Source organism: Dendrobates tinctorius, unplaced genomic scaffold, assembly GCF_039654945.1.
Source record: "Dendrobates tinctorius isolate UK_male_01 unplaced genomic scaffold, ASM3965494v1 ptg000293l, whole genome shotgun sequence".
Classification (NCBI taxonomy): domain Eukaryota; kingdom Metazoa; phylum Chordata; class Amphibia; order Anura; family Dendrobatidae; genus Dendrobates; species Dendrobates tinctorius.
The window spans coordinates 23,390,726-23,409,917 of NW_027361960.1; the positions used below are offsets into that span (position 1 = coordinate 23,390,726).

At 42.1% G+C, this 19,192-nt stretch overlaps 1 protein-coding gene across 3 annotated transcripts in view; it reads right to left on the reverse strand.

Annotated features, from left to right (window-relative positions):
- The window catches only part of MAP3K4 (mitogen-activated protein kinase kinase kinase 4), a 141,622-nt gene that overhangs the window by 13,704 nt on the left and 108,726 nt on the right, over nucleotides 1-19,192 (reverse strand). For all 3 annotated transcript variants that reach the window (XM_073560183.1, XM_073560184.1, XM_073560182.1), the window contains exons 11-20: nucleotides 18,873-19,022; nucleotides 17,476-17,637; nucleotides 14,620-14,753; nucleotides 14,211-14,289; nucleotides 12,415-12,493; nucleotides 5,415-5,511; nucleotides 3,438-3,538; nucleotides 3,189-3,269; nucleotides 1,832-2,023; nucleotides 956-1,026 (exon numbers count right to left, since the gene is read on the reverse strand). In XM_073560183.1, the coding sequence (XP_073416284.1) occupies nucleotides 956-1,026; nucleotides 1,832-2,023; nucleotides 3,189-3,269; nucleotides 3,438-3,538; nucleotides 5,415-5,511; nucleotides 12,415-12,493; nucleotides 14,211-14,289; nucleotides 14,620-14,753; nucleotides 17,476-17,637; nucleotides 18,873-19,022 (1,146 nt within the window). The remainder of the gene's footprint in view (nucleotides 1-955; nucleotides 1,027-1,831; nucleotides 2,024-3,188; nucleotides 3,270-3,437; nucleotides 3,539-5,414; nucleotides 5,512-12,414; nucleotides 12,494-14,210; nucleotides 14,290-14,619; nucleotides 14,754-17,475; nucleotides 17,638-18,872; nucleotides 19,023-19,192) is intronic.

Here is a 19,192-nt window from a genome sequence, read left to right on the forward strand (position 1 = left end):
CAGTCATTGGGCACTAGAGGGTTAAAAGAAAGCAGTCAATTCATGCTGCCCAAACCATGGACAGTAAATCAGAGATCGGCTCATGCACTAGAATGTGTTGCTGTGTTTCTGATAAATAGACTGATGAAAGCGGGATGGGAGATGAAGCAGCTAGTCACAGAGGCATTTCTCATTCGGCTTCTCCCCACTAGCTCAGTTTGGGTATGTGCACACGTTGCGGATATTACCCTGTGGATTTTTCCGCGCGGATTTGGCTAAATCCGCAGGTAAAGTTATCTGCGCTTTACCTGTGGATTTAGTGCAGATTAACTGCGGATTTTCGGCAGATTTTGTGTGGATGTGGATTTCCCCTGCGTTTTGACACCTGCGGAATCCTATATTGGAGCAGGTGTCAAAACGCTGCGGATCCGCACAAAAGAATTGACAGAAAAATCCACAGCATGTGCACAGTGTTTTTAGTTTTCCATAGACGTTAATGGTACTGTACACCGCAGCAGAATCTGCTGCGGATCTGCAGGGCCAAATCCGCAGCAGAATCCGCAACATGTGAACATACCCTCAGACTTACGTAGGTGGAGACTGTCGGTCTAGCAGAGATAGCGGGGAGGAGCTGGAGGGGGCCTACACTCTAACATGTAGCAGTGTTTCAGAGTAAAATAGATGACTGTAATGCAGGAACTGTTTTCTAATGCATTTGTTCTGTGGTTCAGGCAGCATGAATAATTTGGCAGGTTCCCTTTAATCAGACAGCATACTAGAGAATATAGGGTATAGCAACAAATTATTTGCAATATCAAACAAAATAAATTCTTTTGATACAGTAAAAAAGCAGTACAGTTAATTGTTAGCAGAAAACGACACCTGTAATGGCCACATAATATGCAGTTTGTGCCTTTTTATCAAGCAGTTTATTAACCATGGAAATATATATGGAAACTGTCACCATCCAACTTACTTCTTTCATAGCCATGAGTTCTCCAGTATCAACACTAATGCAGGTGTAGACCTTTCCATACTGACCCTCACCTGTGAAATGAGAGACAGGTATTGGAAGGCAATACAAGCTGTAAAAATCTAAAGTAAACTACACTGTAAACTACAAAAAACCACCCCAACTAAACGTATATCAATCAGTGCCTTAGAGTTTTGTGCGATTCGCAGGACCTGGTCCAGTGTCCACGTCTGTAATCTGTGGTCGCTGGATAGGAGTTATGAAAACTGCCTCTTACAGCATCACTGGGTTCTTGCGTCAATTAGCCGGCCCGTGGCACCGTCACATACGCTTCAGGCCGCAAATATGACGTAGTGCCAGGCCAACTGATCAAAACAAGAACCCGAGGATGCTGTAAGGCAAGAGGCAGTTCTGAGGACTCCGGTCCAGCGACCACAGATTATGGATATGGACGCTGGACTGCGTCATGGAAATTGATTCCAACCAACTCTAGTATACTTTCTGTTCGCCACCATTATCCAACATCTGCACAGTACCTGACCTTCGCTGTACCAAATGACCCCAATTTAGACTAGCCGGACCAAGTGTCTAGAAGATTAATGTTGAGGCTCTCAGACTTACATTGACAAAGCGACTTTGGGTCCACACATGAGACGTTGTGTGATGAGGCTAGTGTGAATTGCAATCATGTGGCACAGAAGAGGACTGAAAATATATGGATTTTGGGAGATGATGGTGATTAGTACGTATATGACCATATGCACTGTAAACACCATACTGGATAAAAAGGTTTGTTAGAGTGCTTCTTTAAGCACAAAATGTTAAAAACTTAACCCATCAAACACTGACATTCAAACTAAAATCTAAGCTCCAACGTACCAATTTTGTTACCCCTCTGCCATTTAAAGGTCACTTTCCTCAGTCCAACATGCATAAAGTTATCATAGGATTTTGGAGTGTCACAGACTTGTCCTATTATGTTTTTCTTCCTCATTTGTCGATATCTTTGATCCTCGAATACCATGATTGATTTCTGAACAGCATCCATGGGACGGTGCCTGGCTGCAAAGTCTGTTAAAAGAAAAGAAATATATATCAAAGTCTACGGGGTAGTTCTCACCCGATTTTATTAACTAGAAATTCTCATTCATTTTAATTCCCTGGCTAATGAGACATTAATACCAACCATTAAAAAAATCTACCAACGAGCCTATGAGTTGGGGCATTGTACAACATGTTGGTGAGCTCAGACAGAAATTTTAAATGTTTCAGACCACTCATCAGCAATGCGCAACACCAGTGTTCAGAGGAGGTTTTTCTACTGTGGCGGAGCGACCAAGTTTTTCTACTAAGAAAGATTGAATGTATTCCTAACATCCTTTGAGGAACATGGTGCCTAGTCTTGCTTGCTAATTGCAAATCATACAAAAAGAAAAAGGAAACTATATGCCATGAAATCAATAATGTTTTATTATAAATCATTAAAAATGCATTGCAATACAATGCGGTATATGTGGGAGCAAATACATGCAAAAAATGACAAAAAAGGCCTATAGACCAGGTACAAAAAGAGGCTCAAGGATAAGAGTAATACATAAAGGTACAAATCCTACAATCAATTCATCATGGAAAGCCAGTATAAGCCCAGATCGTTTGATATTGACAGAGTGTATAAAGCATACAGCAAAAAAAGGATAAAAAGCCAAATAGCAAAAAAATATATATATGCCAGATCAAAATTGTAATGCAATAAGTATGCTATAGCGTAAAGCATAGTGCAATCATAAAGGCACACAAACTATTTGCACAAGGTGTTATAGCATAAAGTAAACCAGAGTTGGAAAGGAAGAGGCTAAGAGTTGCTGCTGCTAATGCAAATACTGTACCTGGATGGCCGTGGCACCGCTGACGCGCGTTTCGCGGTTAGGCTTTTTCTCAAGGGAATGTACGCACATTGTATTACTCTTATCCTTGAGCCTCTTTTTGTACCTGGTCTATAGGCCTTTTTTGTCGTTTTTGCATGTATTTGCTCCCACATATACCGCATTGTATTGCAATGCATTTTTAATGATTTATAATAAAACATTATTGATTTTATGGCATATAGTTTCCTTTTTCTTTTTGTATGATTTGTAATATATTGGAAATGCCATTATTACTAGGCAATATATAAACTGTGATGATTGCTTGCTAATTGATGGAGCCCATGGATACTGAAGCGAACTTCCAACTTTACCTCGAGTCTGACTGATTAGATTCTGAAGCTCCCAACTTCGTCTTGTAGAACCTCCTTGCTCTGCCTTCGGATAAGTAGGCTCTAAATACATTAAACAATTCTGTGTTAATAAAAAGGAATTCAAATTTAAAAAAAAAAACTGTGGCTATCTTTTATACAAGGATTTGGTGATCGGTATGGAATATAAGAAAAACATGATAACATCACAGTCGAGATGAAAGCTTAAACTAGTAGTGAAGTATGAGCTACCGTCTCTCTCCTCCGTTGGGCTTGAATGTCGACTAAGGGATCTAAATTGCAACTCTGATGCTATGGAGGAAAGTCTGTCATTCTCCGGGACGCTTGAGCCTCTGCGAGAGAGAGAACATATTCAGCATTAAAACCACTGTGTACAAACACTGAAAATGTCAGAATGAGACCGGCAAAAGATATTCCTTTCTTTACCAGAGTGGATTTTGATAGTCTGCGTTTCTCATTGTTCTCATAATACTAAATAAGTCTAGGAACCATACAAAAATAGACACTGATGTCAAATACAGTCAATATTTAAACCCTGATGGTGTAACGTAAAGTCTATGGGCATCGGGTCAGAGGCATGTCGAAAAGCATTCTTCAGACTGAAGCCCCAGATGAAGCACTGGACAGACACGAGTATGTGCTGTGAACCCAACCTAAATTAGGCCGGTAAAATACTTATTTGGCTGCACTGGGACAGAAATCTAGTGCCTCGGCAGGCAATCAATCGATTAGAATAATCACAGCCACAAATAACTTAAAATTAGTTTAAAGGGGTTTTCCACCAAGTACACTTTAGTAAAAAAAAATGTTCCTGTGCTGAGATAATCTTATAAAACGTGCCCCTGCTGTGTACTGTGTAATGGTCGAGGACATGGTCTGATCATAGCACAATTTTAGAGGATTGACGAATCTGCAGTCACAAGGAGTGACAACAGACTTTCGGAAAAAACTTGGACAACCCCTTTTATATTTTACCTTCGCAGTAAAAGCATGAGGACTGTTTTTTTGTGGGATGTTATTGTCAGTGGCACCATTTTAGGGTACAAATAACTAGTTTTTAGTAATTCTTCAATGGAAAGAATGGAAAAAAAACCCCAAAAATTTGCCATTGCTTTTTTTTTTACATTTTAAAGTTGCTGCACAAATAAAATGTTATCTTCATTTTGTGGATTAGTACTAGTACTATTATGGCAATACCAAATTGATATAGCTGTATTTACATTTTATTGGAAAAAAATACTAATATATTGGTTTAAAAAAAAAAAAAAAAAGTGTTGTTCAGTTGCCATATTCTGAGAGCTGGAAGCTTTATATTTTTCAGCAATTTTTTGCATGACAAGATGTATTTTTATTGGTGTCATTTTCTAGTTCATAAAGCATTTTGCTTGCTTTTTATACCATTTTACTTAATTAGATCTATTTTTTAATGTTCATACTTTTGCAGAAGAAAATCACTTTCAATAAATTTTCAAGATGTCTTTAAAGGAGTAATATTTTTTTCAAGATAAACCATATTTTCTTATTTGAAGAGGGATTCGTTATACACTTAATTTTGTTATACACTTAATTTTTTTTTTTACAATATGTGTTATTCCCACAAGAGAAAAATGAACATGCAATCCTTTGTAGTGCAGCATATTATACGTGATGCTCCCTACTCCTGTACTGGACAGACGCAGAATGTCCTCCCTCTGTTAGACTCCTTAGATGTATGTAAACACAAACTGGAGTAAGAAAGTCAGGAACATCCTGGACCACCCAATATGGAGAATATGGTTCCCAAAATGTGTTGTCCTGGAACAAATACTGTGTGCACCTTTCTTTATCTGGACATCACTGGCTCTGCTGGCAGCATATTTCCTCTTTTAGGCTACGTTCACATTAACACATTGCTCTCTGCTGAGCACTACATCAGTATCTGTCGGAATCCCTAAAATACAGCGCTTCCACTAGAACCTGACGGAGTATCTGTGGACACTGTTTTGCCTCTGTCCTGGCAGTGTTCGTCATTTTTTCCAAACATGAACAAAAACGAGGCTTGAGAAACACAAATACTGCCGAGTCCAGGTCCATACTATCCACAGTAACTTTATCAAGTGAAAGACTCAGTTGTCTTTCCCGTTGGAATACAGTTTTCGGGTATTCCAAGATACAATATAAACAGACAATCCTACTGGAACTTGTACGTGCATTATATATATTAAATACCTAAAGCCTTCTGGTGCTGGAGTGTTCAGATGTGGATTTGGTGGGTCACTGTGACATCGAGGCACCTTTACAGGTCTTGGACTATTGCGATGTGTAACTAAGAAAACAGGACAACAGAAGAGTAAGTAAGGTCAAGAATACAGCTGGTAAATTATACGTATCTGGCAAAATAAAAGATTATGATAATTTACTAAGACTTATACTAGTACAAGACGATAGGGAATAGTCACTGACACCTTGGTAATCTCATGATGCTCAGCCAGTACTAGAGTATTGCAGTTTATAGTAGAAGTAATTAAAGTCCACTAGGGAAACTAAAAAAAAAAAAAAAAAATCATGTAAAAAAATTTAAAAGTGGAAAATAAATTAAAATCACCCCCCATGCTCCTATTAAAAATAAAGGAAAACAATATAGTACTGCAGTGTCATTAAAAGTTGTTAGCTCACCAAACGAAAAAAAAAAAAAAAAAAAAAAAAAAAAAGTCTTCACTACTCAACCGCAAATAAACACGTTATGGGTCTCAGAACATGGTAACACAAAGCTGAATTTTTTTCTCTAATCCCCTCCACGACAGCACATAGGAGGTTGCCTCCCCATCCTGATTAGGGACGGAAAACAAGAGGTTAAATAGCCCTCCCCTTCCTCTAATCCCCAGAGTTTTCCTGTCCCTAACCAGGAATGAAGAGGTGCTATGTGCTCCGTGGATGGGGCCAGCGACATCCCGGGGTTCTCCTTACCATGAGCCGGGGTAGATCATCCTGCACCTTCCTCCCCGCTCCTGCCGCTGGCGGGACCCGCACCATCCTCCGGCGCTTCGGCAACGCTGGATGGTGAGTGGGGCTGGGGGCCTCCTGTAGCTCCCCAGCCCGGTATTCGCTCCCCCCGCGCGCCGCATGCCTGTCTCTCCTGAGCGGCATGCACCGGAAGTGACACGCAACGTCACTTCCTCCTTGTTTTCCACAGTGGAACGCACCGCCATTTTGGCAGGAAATTTAAAAAAAAAAAAAAGAAAGTGGCGCCAGGAACTTGAGGGGGATCGATCTCATCCGATTGGATGAGGAAAAGGAAGCTGGATCTCGGTTCCTATTTAAGGACCCTGATGGAAGACGCCATAAGGTAGGACAAACGTCTGCATGATGGATGCGCCTTTCCTGAAAGCTGCGTCTGCAGAGCCCAGCTCAAACCCTGGCCAAGTGAGTACACTCGGAAAAGGGTATATACCTTTTTGGTTTAGGACCCATTCTTAGGGGCCCCCCTCCTCTCTCTTTCAGGGAGACAAGGATCCTACACCAAAAACAGAAAAACCTACAAGCCGAAAATGCGCCATCTGTAGGAAAAAACTCTCCTCCGATTATAAAAAGACATTGTGCCAGCAGTGCACGGCAAAAATCGTACGGGAGGAACAACCATCCCTGATAGAGGAATTAAGAGGGATGATGCGACAGGAAATCCAGTCGTCCCCGTCTACCTTCTCCCAGTCATCCGGGGGGGGCCTAAACCTCAAGGAAGAGGAAATACGCCCCTGAGGACATCTCAGATTCAGAACCCGAATCATCGGTTTCGGCAGACTGGAGGGAAGAGGGTGAACTAACACCAGTCCGGTCAGAAGATAAGTGGTTCTTTTCCTCAGACGATATGGAGGAACTACTCTCAGCAGTCAGGAACATAATGGGAGTAGAAGAAGATAGGCCACCCCGCTCAGTGCAGGATGACCTATTTAGCGGCCTGAAATCCAGGAAGAAAATGGTTTTCCCTATCCATGATAATATCCAGACTCTAATCCTGGAAGAATGGGAACTCCCGGAAAAGAAGCTAAGTATCCCGGGCGAAATGAAGGATCGATTTCCCCTGGACGAAGAAGCCGCAAAACCCTGGACTGAGATTCCAAAAGTGGATATCCAGGTAGCCAGAGTAGCTAAAAAAAGACTACGGCACGTTTCGAGGACTCCTCACAGCTGAAACACCCGCTGGACCGAAAGATGGACAGCCTATTGAGAAAGTCCTGGGAAGCCTCAGCGACTTCCCTGAAAACAAATGTTGCATTGGCCTGTGTAACCAGGACCCTGTACCTCTGGCTTCAGCAGCTAGGAGACCATATAAAAAGGGGAACTTCGAAGGAAGATCTCCTAGCCTCTCTACCACTTCTACAGAAGGCAGCCGCCTTTTTAGAAGACTCCTCTGCGGAGTCAGTCCGTATTGCAGCAAGAACGTCCGTGCTCTCTAACACCACTCAAAGAGCCCTATGGTTAAAAATGTGGAGTGGGGATATCCTATCAAAATCAAAGTTATGCTCTATCCCATTCAAGGGCGAATAAGTATTTGGGCCGGCATTGGACGAACTATTAGAGAAGGTGACCGACAAGAAGAAAAACCTTCCTAAGCCAAAACCACCAAAGAAAAAACCCTATCATCCACTCCAGACTCAAACCCCCAATACAGGGGTAAAGGGAAAACGGGACGTTGGAGCTACCCAAAAGGCGGAAGAGGCAGGAATATTTTTCACGATTCCCGTTCAGACAGACAAAAAATGATGCCAAGCAAGTAGGGGGCAGAATTGCAGATTACTTCCCGAGCTGGCAGGAGATAACAACAAACCGAAAAATCCTGGACTCTGTCAGATGGGGAGAAAAAAAATAGAATTTTCCTCAGCACCCCCAAAACTTGGAAGTTACACATCTTCCGTCAGCAAAACTGCAAAAGGTTCTACACGGCGAGCTCCAAAAGATGCTATCATCAGCGGTAATCTCTCCAGTCCCAAAACTGGAACAAGGTCTGGCCCACTACTCACCACTGTTCTTAGTAAAAAAAAAAAAGCCAAGTGGGAAATACCGGGTCATCATCAACCTGAAGAACCTAAACCAATACGTCCGGTACCAACGCTTCAAGATGGAATCGATAAAGACTACGATACCACTGATTGGACGAGACTTTGCCATGGCCACCATAGATCTCCAAGAGGCCTATTACCACGTTCCCATCCATCCATCCCATTGGCAATATCTAAGGTTCGCAGTCACTCTAGACATGGAAGTACACCACTTCCAATTCAGAGTAATACCCTTCGGCATCTCTTCGGCACCTCGAACATTTACAAAGATAATGGCAGAAGTGGTAGCATTCCTCAGAGGGAAGGATATATGTGTCGTCCCTTACTTAGACGACCTCCTGGTCTTGGCTCCCTCCAACACCATTCTAAGACAACACCTACAAACAGTCCTGCAGACCCTGACGTCCCTGGGCTGGATGGTAAACATGGAGAAATCAGACCTGAATCCCTCAACCAGGAAGATCTTTCTAGGGATACTCCTGGATTCCCAAAACCAAATATCTTTTCTTCCGTCCACCAAGCAGGTGGGTGTGAGATCAAAAGTTCGGACTCTAAAAAGTCAGAAAACAGTGACCATAAGGTTTGCCATGTCAACATTGGGGTCAATGACTTCGTGCATCCAAGCGGTCCCCTGGGCCCAGGCCCACTCAAGGATACTCCAGATACATCCTTTCCCGCTGGAACAAAGACCCGGAGACCCTCAATACGAGAATCTCTCTACCCCAGCACGTAAAGCTATCTCTCAACTGGTGGCTCAACTAGGAAATCTAGCGAAAGGGACACCCTGGATACAAGATCCCATGACGTCAATCACAACAGACGCCAGCAAATGCGGCTGGGGAGCAGTATCTCAGGGAATCTTCCAGGGACTCTGGCCCAGAGACATGGAAAAACAGTCTTCAAACTACAGAGAACTGAGAGCGGTAGAAGAAGCCCTAAAGGCAGCAGAAACATTAGTCCAGGGAACCCATGTCCGAATTTACTCCGACAATATGACCACTGTGGCCAATCTACGTCACAGGGCAGCACAAAATACGGAAGTCTGCAAAACGTTTCGGCACGGATATTCAGCTGGGCAGAACACAATCTCCAGCCCCTTTCAGGTCTCTATCTAAAAGGATCCGACAACACCGAGGCAGAATTCCTAAGCAGGACAGACTTAGATCCAGGGGGATGGAGCCTCAACGCCAGAGTATTCCATACCTTAACCAAAAAATGGGGTCTCCCAGAGGTAGACCTATTTGCGAGCCGGGAGAATGCCAAAACAAAGCATTACTTCTCCATAGGGCCGAACAAGAAACACTCAAGAGTAGACGCCTTCGCTCACCCGTGGAACTTCGGACTGGCATACGCCTTTCCGCCGATTCCCCTAATACCAAGAACTCTGCAAAAGGTCAGGACAGACGGGGTCAACACTATCCTGATCGCCCCTCTCTGGCCAAAAAGGAGCTGGTTCGGAGCCCTAAAACTGATGAACTCAGAGGGTCCCCTGATCCTGCCCACGGACCGTGACCTTCTACATCAAGGTCCCATCCTTCACCCGGCTCCCCACAGCCTAAGCTTGGCAGCCTGGTTTCTGAAACCACAATTCAGAAAGCCAGAGGCCTCAGATGCAGTGATAGGTTTCCTACTTTTTTGAAGTGTAGCTATCACAAATGCCATATATTCCAAAATATAGGAAACCTTTTCAGCATGGTACGGATCCACTCCCATAGATCCCTTCCACCCCGTGTCAAAGATCCTAGACTTCTTACAGGACGGGTTATCCAAGGGTCTGAAACCAAGCACCTTGAAGGTACAAATATCAGCCCTAAGTTCTTTCTTCGATCAAAGCCTGGCAGAGCATCGATGGATCAGGAGGTTTATGTCAGCAGCTTCCAGAATCCATCCAAATAAATCCAACATGGCCCCGACATGGGACCTGAATATAGTACTAAAGGGTCTAACGAACCCTCCATTTGAACCTATCGACCAGGCCCAGATAGCTAAACTATCCTGGAAAACAGTACTACTCGTAGCCCTTACAACGGCAAGGAGAGTGGGAGAAATTCAGGCTCTGTCCATCAGAGAACCCCATCTAAAAATTCTGGACGATAGGCTAATTCTTCAGCTAGACCCTTCCTTTGTGCCAAAAGTGTCTTCAGATTTCCGCAGATCCCAGGAAATAATACTGCCCCTCCTTCTGTGATAGCCCGAGGCACGAGAGAGAAAGAGGATTCCATTCACTGGATGTCCGGCGAGCAGTTCTGACCTATTTGGAAGAGTCAAAACTTTGGAGGAAAGATCAGAATCTCTTTGTTCAGTATGGCGGACCAAACAAGGGGAAGAAAGTGTCCAAAAGCTCCTTAGCTAACTGGATCAAAAAAGCGATAACGGCCGCTTATAAAAGCCAGGATCTACCTCCTCTGGTATCCCTGAAAGCCAACTCCACCAGAGCTGTCTCCGTCTCCTGGGCAGAAAAAGCTGATGCATCCATTGAGCAGATCTGCAAGGCCGCGACCTGGTCTTCAGTCCATACCTTCACAAGGCATTATAGATCAGATCTTATGTCAGGACGAAATCTAACCTTTGGCAGGAAAGTCCTGCAAGCCGTGGTCCCTCCCTAAACCATTATCCTTTGGCATACCTCCTATGTGCTATCGTGGAGGGGATTAGAGAAAATAGAAGTACACTTAACGGTAGTTGGGTTTCTAAGACCCTCCACGACAGCACAGGTAATTCCCCCCCCCCTAACAAAATTTTGTTCATGTGACTTATGTGAATAAATAATATTTCAAGCATTCACTCTATGTGGTCCTTGGAAAACACTGGGGATTAGAGGAAGGGGAGTGCTATTTAACCTCTTGTTTCCTATCCCTAATCAGGATGGGGAGGCAACCTCCTATGTGCTGTCGTGGAGGGTCTTAGAAACCCAACTACCGGTAAGTGTAGTTCTATTTTTCCATCACTTTAAGGCTATGTGCACACGTTTGCAGATAATTTCTGCATAAAAACAGGACTCCTTCCCAGAAAACAAGCGTTTTATGCACTTTTTTGGGGGCAAAAAACGCATGTTTTTAATGCACTTTTTCCCGCGCGTCCCCAGACACATAGAAAATAGCCAGAAATGCGTAATTTAGAGCTAAATTAATGAGCATGCCGCGTTTTTTACCGCAAAGCATTTTTTTTGCGGAAAAAAACTCATCAATATGCACAAAAAGTGCAAAATGCATTAAAATGAATGGGAAGCTATTTTAAGCATTTTTAGAGTGGATTTTTTTGTAAATCCCCGAAAAAAAACGCAACGTGTGAACACAGCCTAACAGAAAAAGAAAAAAATTTGATGCAAGTTTGGCATCACCGTACTCGCACTGACCCGGATAGTCATGTTGCCATGTTATTTTTATCACACAAATGCCGCAAAAACAAAACCCCAAAAACAAAGGCAGAAATGCATTTTTTCTCTTTATCTTAACTTTATCCCAAATGCATTTTTCCCAGCTCTTCAGCACATTATATGGTAAAAAAAATGGAGTCATTCAAAATTACAGCTTGTCAGGTTAAAAAAAAAAAACCCTCATAGGCTATTTTGACAGAAAGAAAAAAAAAAAAAGTTATGGCTCTTGGAAAAACTGACGTGGGGGAGCGCAAAACCAAAAAATATTCCCTGTACTTTAAAGGGTTAATTACAGTTTGCAATACATTTATTGCGAAAAATAATTTCCAGAGATCCAGCTGTGCCCAAATGTAATCACACAGAATGAAAGACGCGATTATAGTAAAACTCCTCTTTGTGTCAGTGCCATGGAAACACGAATATGACAACAATCTCCCATTCACTTCTGATCTCCACTGCACTGCTATCAGGAGAAAGGATCGGCGCTCGTAATCTTCTCACAGTGTTACAGGTGCGAGCCATGCTACAGACAAGTATGGCGGAACGATTACCTTACAGTATATGCCACATGTCTCGCTGCCGCCAATGCACATTCTAGGTTTTTGATGTGAAAGATGGCTCTGTGCGGTGCTATGGTTCGCCTTACAAAGAGCGATACTTCAGGAGAACACCATGGAACCCACTGTAAGTCAATAAGGTCTATCGAGCAGCGCTGGTACTGTTTCTGGACAGATATGACACGTGAGCGGCAGTATTGACGTTTCTTTTCCACTTAAAGAAAAAAACAAAAACTTACCAAGGTATAAGCCGGTGACAGGACTATGAGGTTTTCCAATAACGTGGCCAATGCATTCATTCATAAGTGCTTGCAAACTCTGAACAACAAACCAAAAAGTCTAGTCATTCCAAGCATAATGAAATAGAACATAACTAAGGAAATGCATAACTGGCACATGCAATAAAAAGCAGATTGGTGTGAGTTTGAAGTTGGCTCAATATAGAGAAGGGGCATCATGGGGTGGGACCCGAGACCCCCACCGATTGCTCAAAAAACCTCTTAGAAATGCACAGCTCAGGAGACAAGACTATGACTTTCTACTCACTCGATCCACTCTGTGCCGCTTCCTGAGCTTTTGTCTTCTAGGAGGTCCCTGTTTAGCGACTGGTAGGGGCCTCAGAACTGGATGACCCACCGATCTGTTCAGAACGGCCATTAAACATAAAATATCCCAAAAGTTTAGCTACTCTAAGGTTTGAACCTTATTCCCTATCCACGGGATGGGGAACAACTTTCTGATCACTGGGGGTCCAAGCGCTGTGGTACTCTCCGATCCTGAAGACTGTGGATCTGAAGAGCATCCGCACTACTGCTGCATTCATTCTAATGGGAACGCCAAAGATCAAAAAAGCGCTGCGCTCTGTAACCTCCGGCACTACCATTAGAATGAATGGAGCGATAGTGCAGATGATCGACCTCTGTTCCAGTTCTCGGAAACGCTGGGGGTTCGACAACTTGCAGGGTAGATAACTTTCCAAATTAAAAAAACCCTTTAAAGAGCATTAAAGGGGTTGTCCGATCTAAAACTACAAATCTGCCGTCACTCTTTGTGACTGCAGACTTGTGAATCCTCACATCACACACTGCTTGCTGTGAGAAATCTCTCGTGACAGCGCCAGAAATGGTGGTCATGTGACAGCAAGTATGTGATATGCGTACTCCTGGCCAGAACCCCGACTAGTGCTGAAACAAAAAACACAGCCCAGTAAGTGACATCGCTGGAGTCAGGCTCTAAGCCCTTACATCAAGGTGCTCTCACATTACATACCAAAAACCTGCTAACAGAATGCCTTTAATAGCTGCTGGTCGAACTCATTCAGTCTTCCAGAAATCCACACACACACACAGAATCTGCTGAGTAAGCATGTCCGTAATGTCAGTGTGCAAATACACTCACCTAATGCTCGCTTCTTCAGTATCCAGCTCCTTCCTCTTCCGAGTCACGTGGTGGCAATTAAAATGATCGGGTTCACTTTATGTGTGAGCCAGAAGTCTTTTATAATGTAAGTCTATGGATCCTTGTTCTGATGCACCATAGGCTTACATTGTAACAGAGCACAGTGTGATCTGGAGAGTCTGACGAGACATCACTCAGACTATGGGAATGGGAATGGCGCTGGATACCGGAAGAGATGGCAATCAAGAGAGTGGATTCAAACACTGTCACTACACTATATGTATGCATACACACAGGTGTATGGAAAAAGGTTTATGGGACGGCTTCTTCACCAAATTATTATGTTCGTTTCATTCTCCATGCTTTACATTTGAATCTTCCCCTACAAAAATGTAACAATTTAGTAAAATAGTTTCTAATAACTGAAGGGAAATCTGCTCTGTACTAAAGGAAAATAAAGCAGCACTGACTCTTATTTTGCCAATTCATAATATGCTTCCAAATGATTCAGTATAAGGCCAAGCTCTACACACAATTGTCAGTGATGGTGAGCGAGGTAAGAGAAATGGAAAGAACAAAAACTCCGACCATATAATTGTTCCAGAAGACTACATGCAACTCAAATCCCAAAACATACCAGAAAGTCATCCTCCAGAAGGCCTGAAATAAATACTGGCTCAATTGCTTGAAGATAATCAAATCCTTGTGTTGCCCACCTATAAAAAGTGCAGATTGTCATGAATACTAACAGTGTATGTCCACATTTTACTTTCGCTGTCTAGCCAATCCATATGCCTTTTCTACATCAACTGCTTGTCCCATCTGGACAGCTTACCAGCTTGTAGAACCAGTATACTTTGTGACTGGGAACCATACCAGAACGCTTAGTAACCACACTGACGTCATGAGGGACAGCCGACATCTGCAAGCCTGGCGGTTCAGTTATTTTACACTCTAAATTGGTGACAATTTGCCCACTCTTTTTTTTTACTATTGGAAAAAAGAACTTACTCACAATTTTGTAAAGAAATGTATAAATATGTTACCTTGGTCTGGTGCCTCGGCCACTCTCACATTTTGTCAGCACATAGTTCATCCACTTTCTGGCAAAGCTGATGTATTTGTCACCAATGTCATGCCTGAATTTCCCAGACATCAGACGGACAACTTCTTTGTGATACTTGAAGGTAAAAATATTTAGGTCAGAAATGTCTGCTTGCTTGTTTCAAATGATTGAAGATACAAGTCATATTATCCCAATGAAAAAATGCTGGCGTCAAAAATTACTATATTGTGTTTATAACTATAAAGAAAAATATAGTTCCAATAACTGCACAATCCTTCCAGATTAGAAAATCACTAAAGCTACTCTTTTTGACGAGCATAAAGGTATATGTAGTCCACATCTGCAATGACTTTTCCAAAAAATAAAAAAATAATTGTTTTTACACTGCTTTTTAATTTTCCTTGTTTTAACAAAGAAAATAAAAGTAATTTTACTACACATAGCCTGGAGAAATTACTAATTGCATAAAGGAAACCTGTCAGGCCAATATTGCCGTTAGCCTGCAGATATCGGGCTAATCTGCATATTAATAGCATTCTGAAGGTACCCAGTAGTTGTAATGAAAGTGCAGCATCGTGTGCACAAATACTTTCTAGAAATTATGACTTGTATCCGGTATTACACACCTCGATTCCCTTATGCAGGTTTTGCCTTCTAATTATCAATTGACCAAGTTACTGGGTGCATACTGGCTGCTATGTCATTGGCAATCTCTCAAGAAGCTTCATTCACTGGAAGTGTCTTTGAATGGGTTCTAACAGTCTTGAGTTCCCAGTGGTGCGGAGCACTTGTTGGCTACTTTGTCTTCACTTTGTGGTCCACATCATCCACAACCATCGGTTGATTATGTTGGCCGTGTCCTCTGATGCAGCACTCCATTGCTCTCCTCTATGGTCACAGAGTCTGGAGGTGTATTATGGGTCATTGTCCTGTTGCATTATAAATGATGGTGCCACTAAGTGCACACCAGATGGGATGGCATACTGTTGAAGAATGCCATCTTAGCCATGCTGGGCAAGTGCACCTTTAATTTCAAATAAATCAACAGTCACCTACAAAGCAGACCCAAACCCATCAGAGCCCCACCTCTAATCTGTCCCAGTGGGCAACAGATATGTAGAAATCATCTGCTCACCTTTTCTACATCTCACAAAGAAATGGATATTGATCTCACAAGTCAAAATGTGAGACTTTTAGGTACGATAGTACAAATTGCCACTGATCTAATAATGCACATTCAGTTCTTGTGTTGATTGATACAAAACAAGTCTTTTCTTGTCTCCTGTCCTTAGTGACTTTCTTTGAAGCAATTTGACCATAAAAGGTGTGTGCACATGGTGCGGATTCTGCTGCGGATCAGCAGCGGTTTTGGCCCTGCGGGTCCGCAGCAGATTTGTGTGTGTTGTACAGTACCACTGTTTTCAATGGTAAACTGGAAAACGCAGTGCACATGTTGCGGATTTTTCCGCGCGGTTTTGCTGCGGTTTACAATCCGCAGCATGTCAAATTCTTTTGTGCAGAAACGCTGCGGTTTCACACCTCATCCATTATGAGGTGTGAAACCGCAGGGCAAAACCGCAGGCAAATCCACAAGACTTTAGTCCTGCGGATTTTACTACAAAATCCGCACCACCAAAAAACTCTGTGCGCACATACCCTTAAGGTTTGCTTCTGCAATCGCCGCAGGACAGTTGATGTGGAGATGTGTCCGCAACTTAATTCATCATTTATGATGGCTGTTATCAGAGGTGTTGTCAATTTGTGGTTTCTGAAGATTATTCATCAGTTACAGAGGTAATGCGTCTTTCTCTGGGACGGTCCTCATGAGAGCCAGTTTCATCATAGCGATTGTTGGTTTTCATGACTGCACTTGCGGATACCTTCAAAGCTCTAGGAATTTTCCAGATTGACTGACCTTCATTTCTTAAACTAAGGATGGACTTTCATTTCTCTTTATTTAGCTGAGCAGTTCTTGTCATAGTCTAGCTTAGAATAGTAGTGGAATAAGGCTCAGCACTGCATGGCACTGAGTACAAACATGGCCTTTACAAAACACACCTGATTGGGGCAAACATTTTCTGAAAGCTCATGATTCCACAGATGAACTACCAGGTGACTACCTGATGATGCTACTTGAGAGAATGCCAAGGTCAGCTGTCATCAGTGTAAAAGTGGGTAATTTGAGGAATCAAAGATTTTACACATTCAGGTTTGCTTCATTTACGTTTCTCTACTCGTTATCATATATATCCATTTTGTGGTTTTGTTACCATCAGTCTGAATTAATACTGTGAACAATCTAATAAGGAAAACCATTATATGAACAGTTGTGGCCAAACGTGAAAGGCTGCGGGAACTACCTGACCCCAGAGGTGGATAGAGGAACGGTTCTACGTGTTACCATCCCTCTTAAAGATTTGAGTGAATTCGGTTCTGGATAATCTGTACATACGGTAAGTGCTTACGGAAATCAGCATAACTAATGTGTACACTCTGCATATTTTACACTTTTAAGCGTACAACTTTTAGCCACATGAATTTGTATGAAATTTTCCAAATTGTAAAGCGATGGGCGAAAAGTTTAAAAAATAGTGTTTGAGAACAGAGTATGATTTTTTTAATTGTATAGTCCAGGTTGTGCGTGAAAATGGTCCTGGTAGCAAAAAATCATACAAGTGGACTGTGCTCAACCACGAAACATAAAGAAACATCCTATCAATCTGATTTTTTAACTTCTGTCATTTGCATATATTTACTTAAGAGATTCATTTTTTCCATTCCCATCCAACCATGAAAATCACTTCATTTTTTTCCAAATTTAATTTGAAGGACATACCTCAAACCCAAAATTGTAACCTTGAATCATGGCTTCTCGATAATATTGCTGCAAAGTGGAAGTTTCTGATTCATCCACCTCAGCTTCAAATTCAGAGGTGTACAACTGATCCACCCGGTCTATGGCATTGGTGATCTTATTGCAGAGGTCTAAGGCATCACTCTATTGTAACAGAAGAGACAAATTCAAGCTTCTTACATCAATACCAAAATTTAAAAAAATTCTGAAAAATTATAAATATTTGGCTTATGTCACTTTTTTTTTAGACTCTTATCTTTCTGTCAGTCGAGCAGTGAGAGCTTATATTATATTGTGCAGGCAAGTTGATGCTTTTATTGATACCATTTTGGAGTACATACAATACATACAACACTTTGATCAATTCTTATTGCGTTTTTTGTGGCTGTATGGCGATCGAAAAACGGAAAATCTGGAACTTTGATTTTTATGCACATTATGGCATTTACTATATAGGTTAATTAAAAGTGTATATATATATATTATATATTATATATATACACACATATACATACACACACACACACACACCATGCACTTTAATGATAAAGGCTGATTGGTGCACAGAAATTAACAATAAAGGGGTTAACAGCAGTGATTAGAGACCGCTCCACAATTGCTGCTGCTACAGGCAGATGCTGGCTGTGTAACATAGCCGGCGTTTGCCAGGTATGGCTTATGGCTTGGGTTCAGTTCCTGAGCAGGAACCATAATTCCACACTCAACATGCACAGTATCATGAATGTTTTTAAAAATACAACATATACTGGGGACTTAATAGGCTCAAATAAAATACAAAATATGGGAGGGAGTCTGACATCGGCATACTATTACACCTAATGTTGGAAAGGGGTTAAAGGGGACCTGTCACCAGGTTTGGCGATATGAGTTAGAGCCACCACCTTTCAGGAGTGATATACAGCATTCTGTAAAGTATAACACTGAGCGGGCTACATAGGGCTTCAGCTTTACATGGATTGCAGCAGGCTAAGAAGAAGTCAAGTATAAAGATAAAAAAAGAAAAAAAAAAAAAAAAACTTTTTTGAAGCACCACTGTGGTTTCAGTGTGAGGCTTGCGTGCGTTAGTTATGTCACACCAGCCCTGCAGCCAATCAGCAGCCACTTGCTGCTCACTTTCTTTGGATGAAATGGACACCAGAAGAAGAGAGAGCTGCTGCTCGCTGGACTTCCTACGAATGTCAGTAACAATAAGAAGGAAGTGAGAGGGAACGGCCACTGATTGGCTGCAGGAAGAGCACGCGCCAACATCACTACAACGGCACTGGCAGCAAGTACAAGATGCTGCTAAATTATCAAAGGGAACACCGAAATTGAGAATGAATTGTCTGAGAAATGGACCACACCTTAAAGGCTCTTACCTTAAGTTGATGCAAAGCTTCTGCAATCACTGGATGGCTGGATGTCTGTTCAAGCCCTAGCAAAAGAATGCCCTCGACAGAATGCTGAAACAGTTTTCTGTTGCGAAGCAAATGGGCTGACTGCATTACTACAAGCAGTAGATTGTCCACCTTATGGGTATAAATTAGAATGAAAGGTTTAGGGGCAAAACTGTCAAAATTGGAAAAAGTAAAAAAAATAAAATAAAAAAAGGAATTGGTCTGTGCTTTGTCTGTAGGAAATGACAGCACCACAACATAGTGAATAATATGGATTGAATACCTGTAAAAGTTATACACAT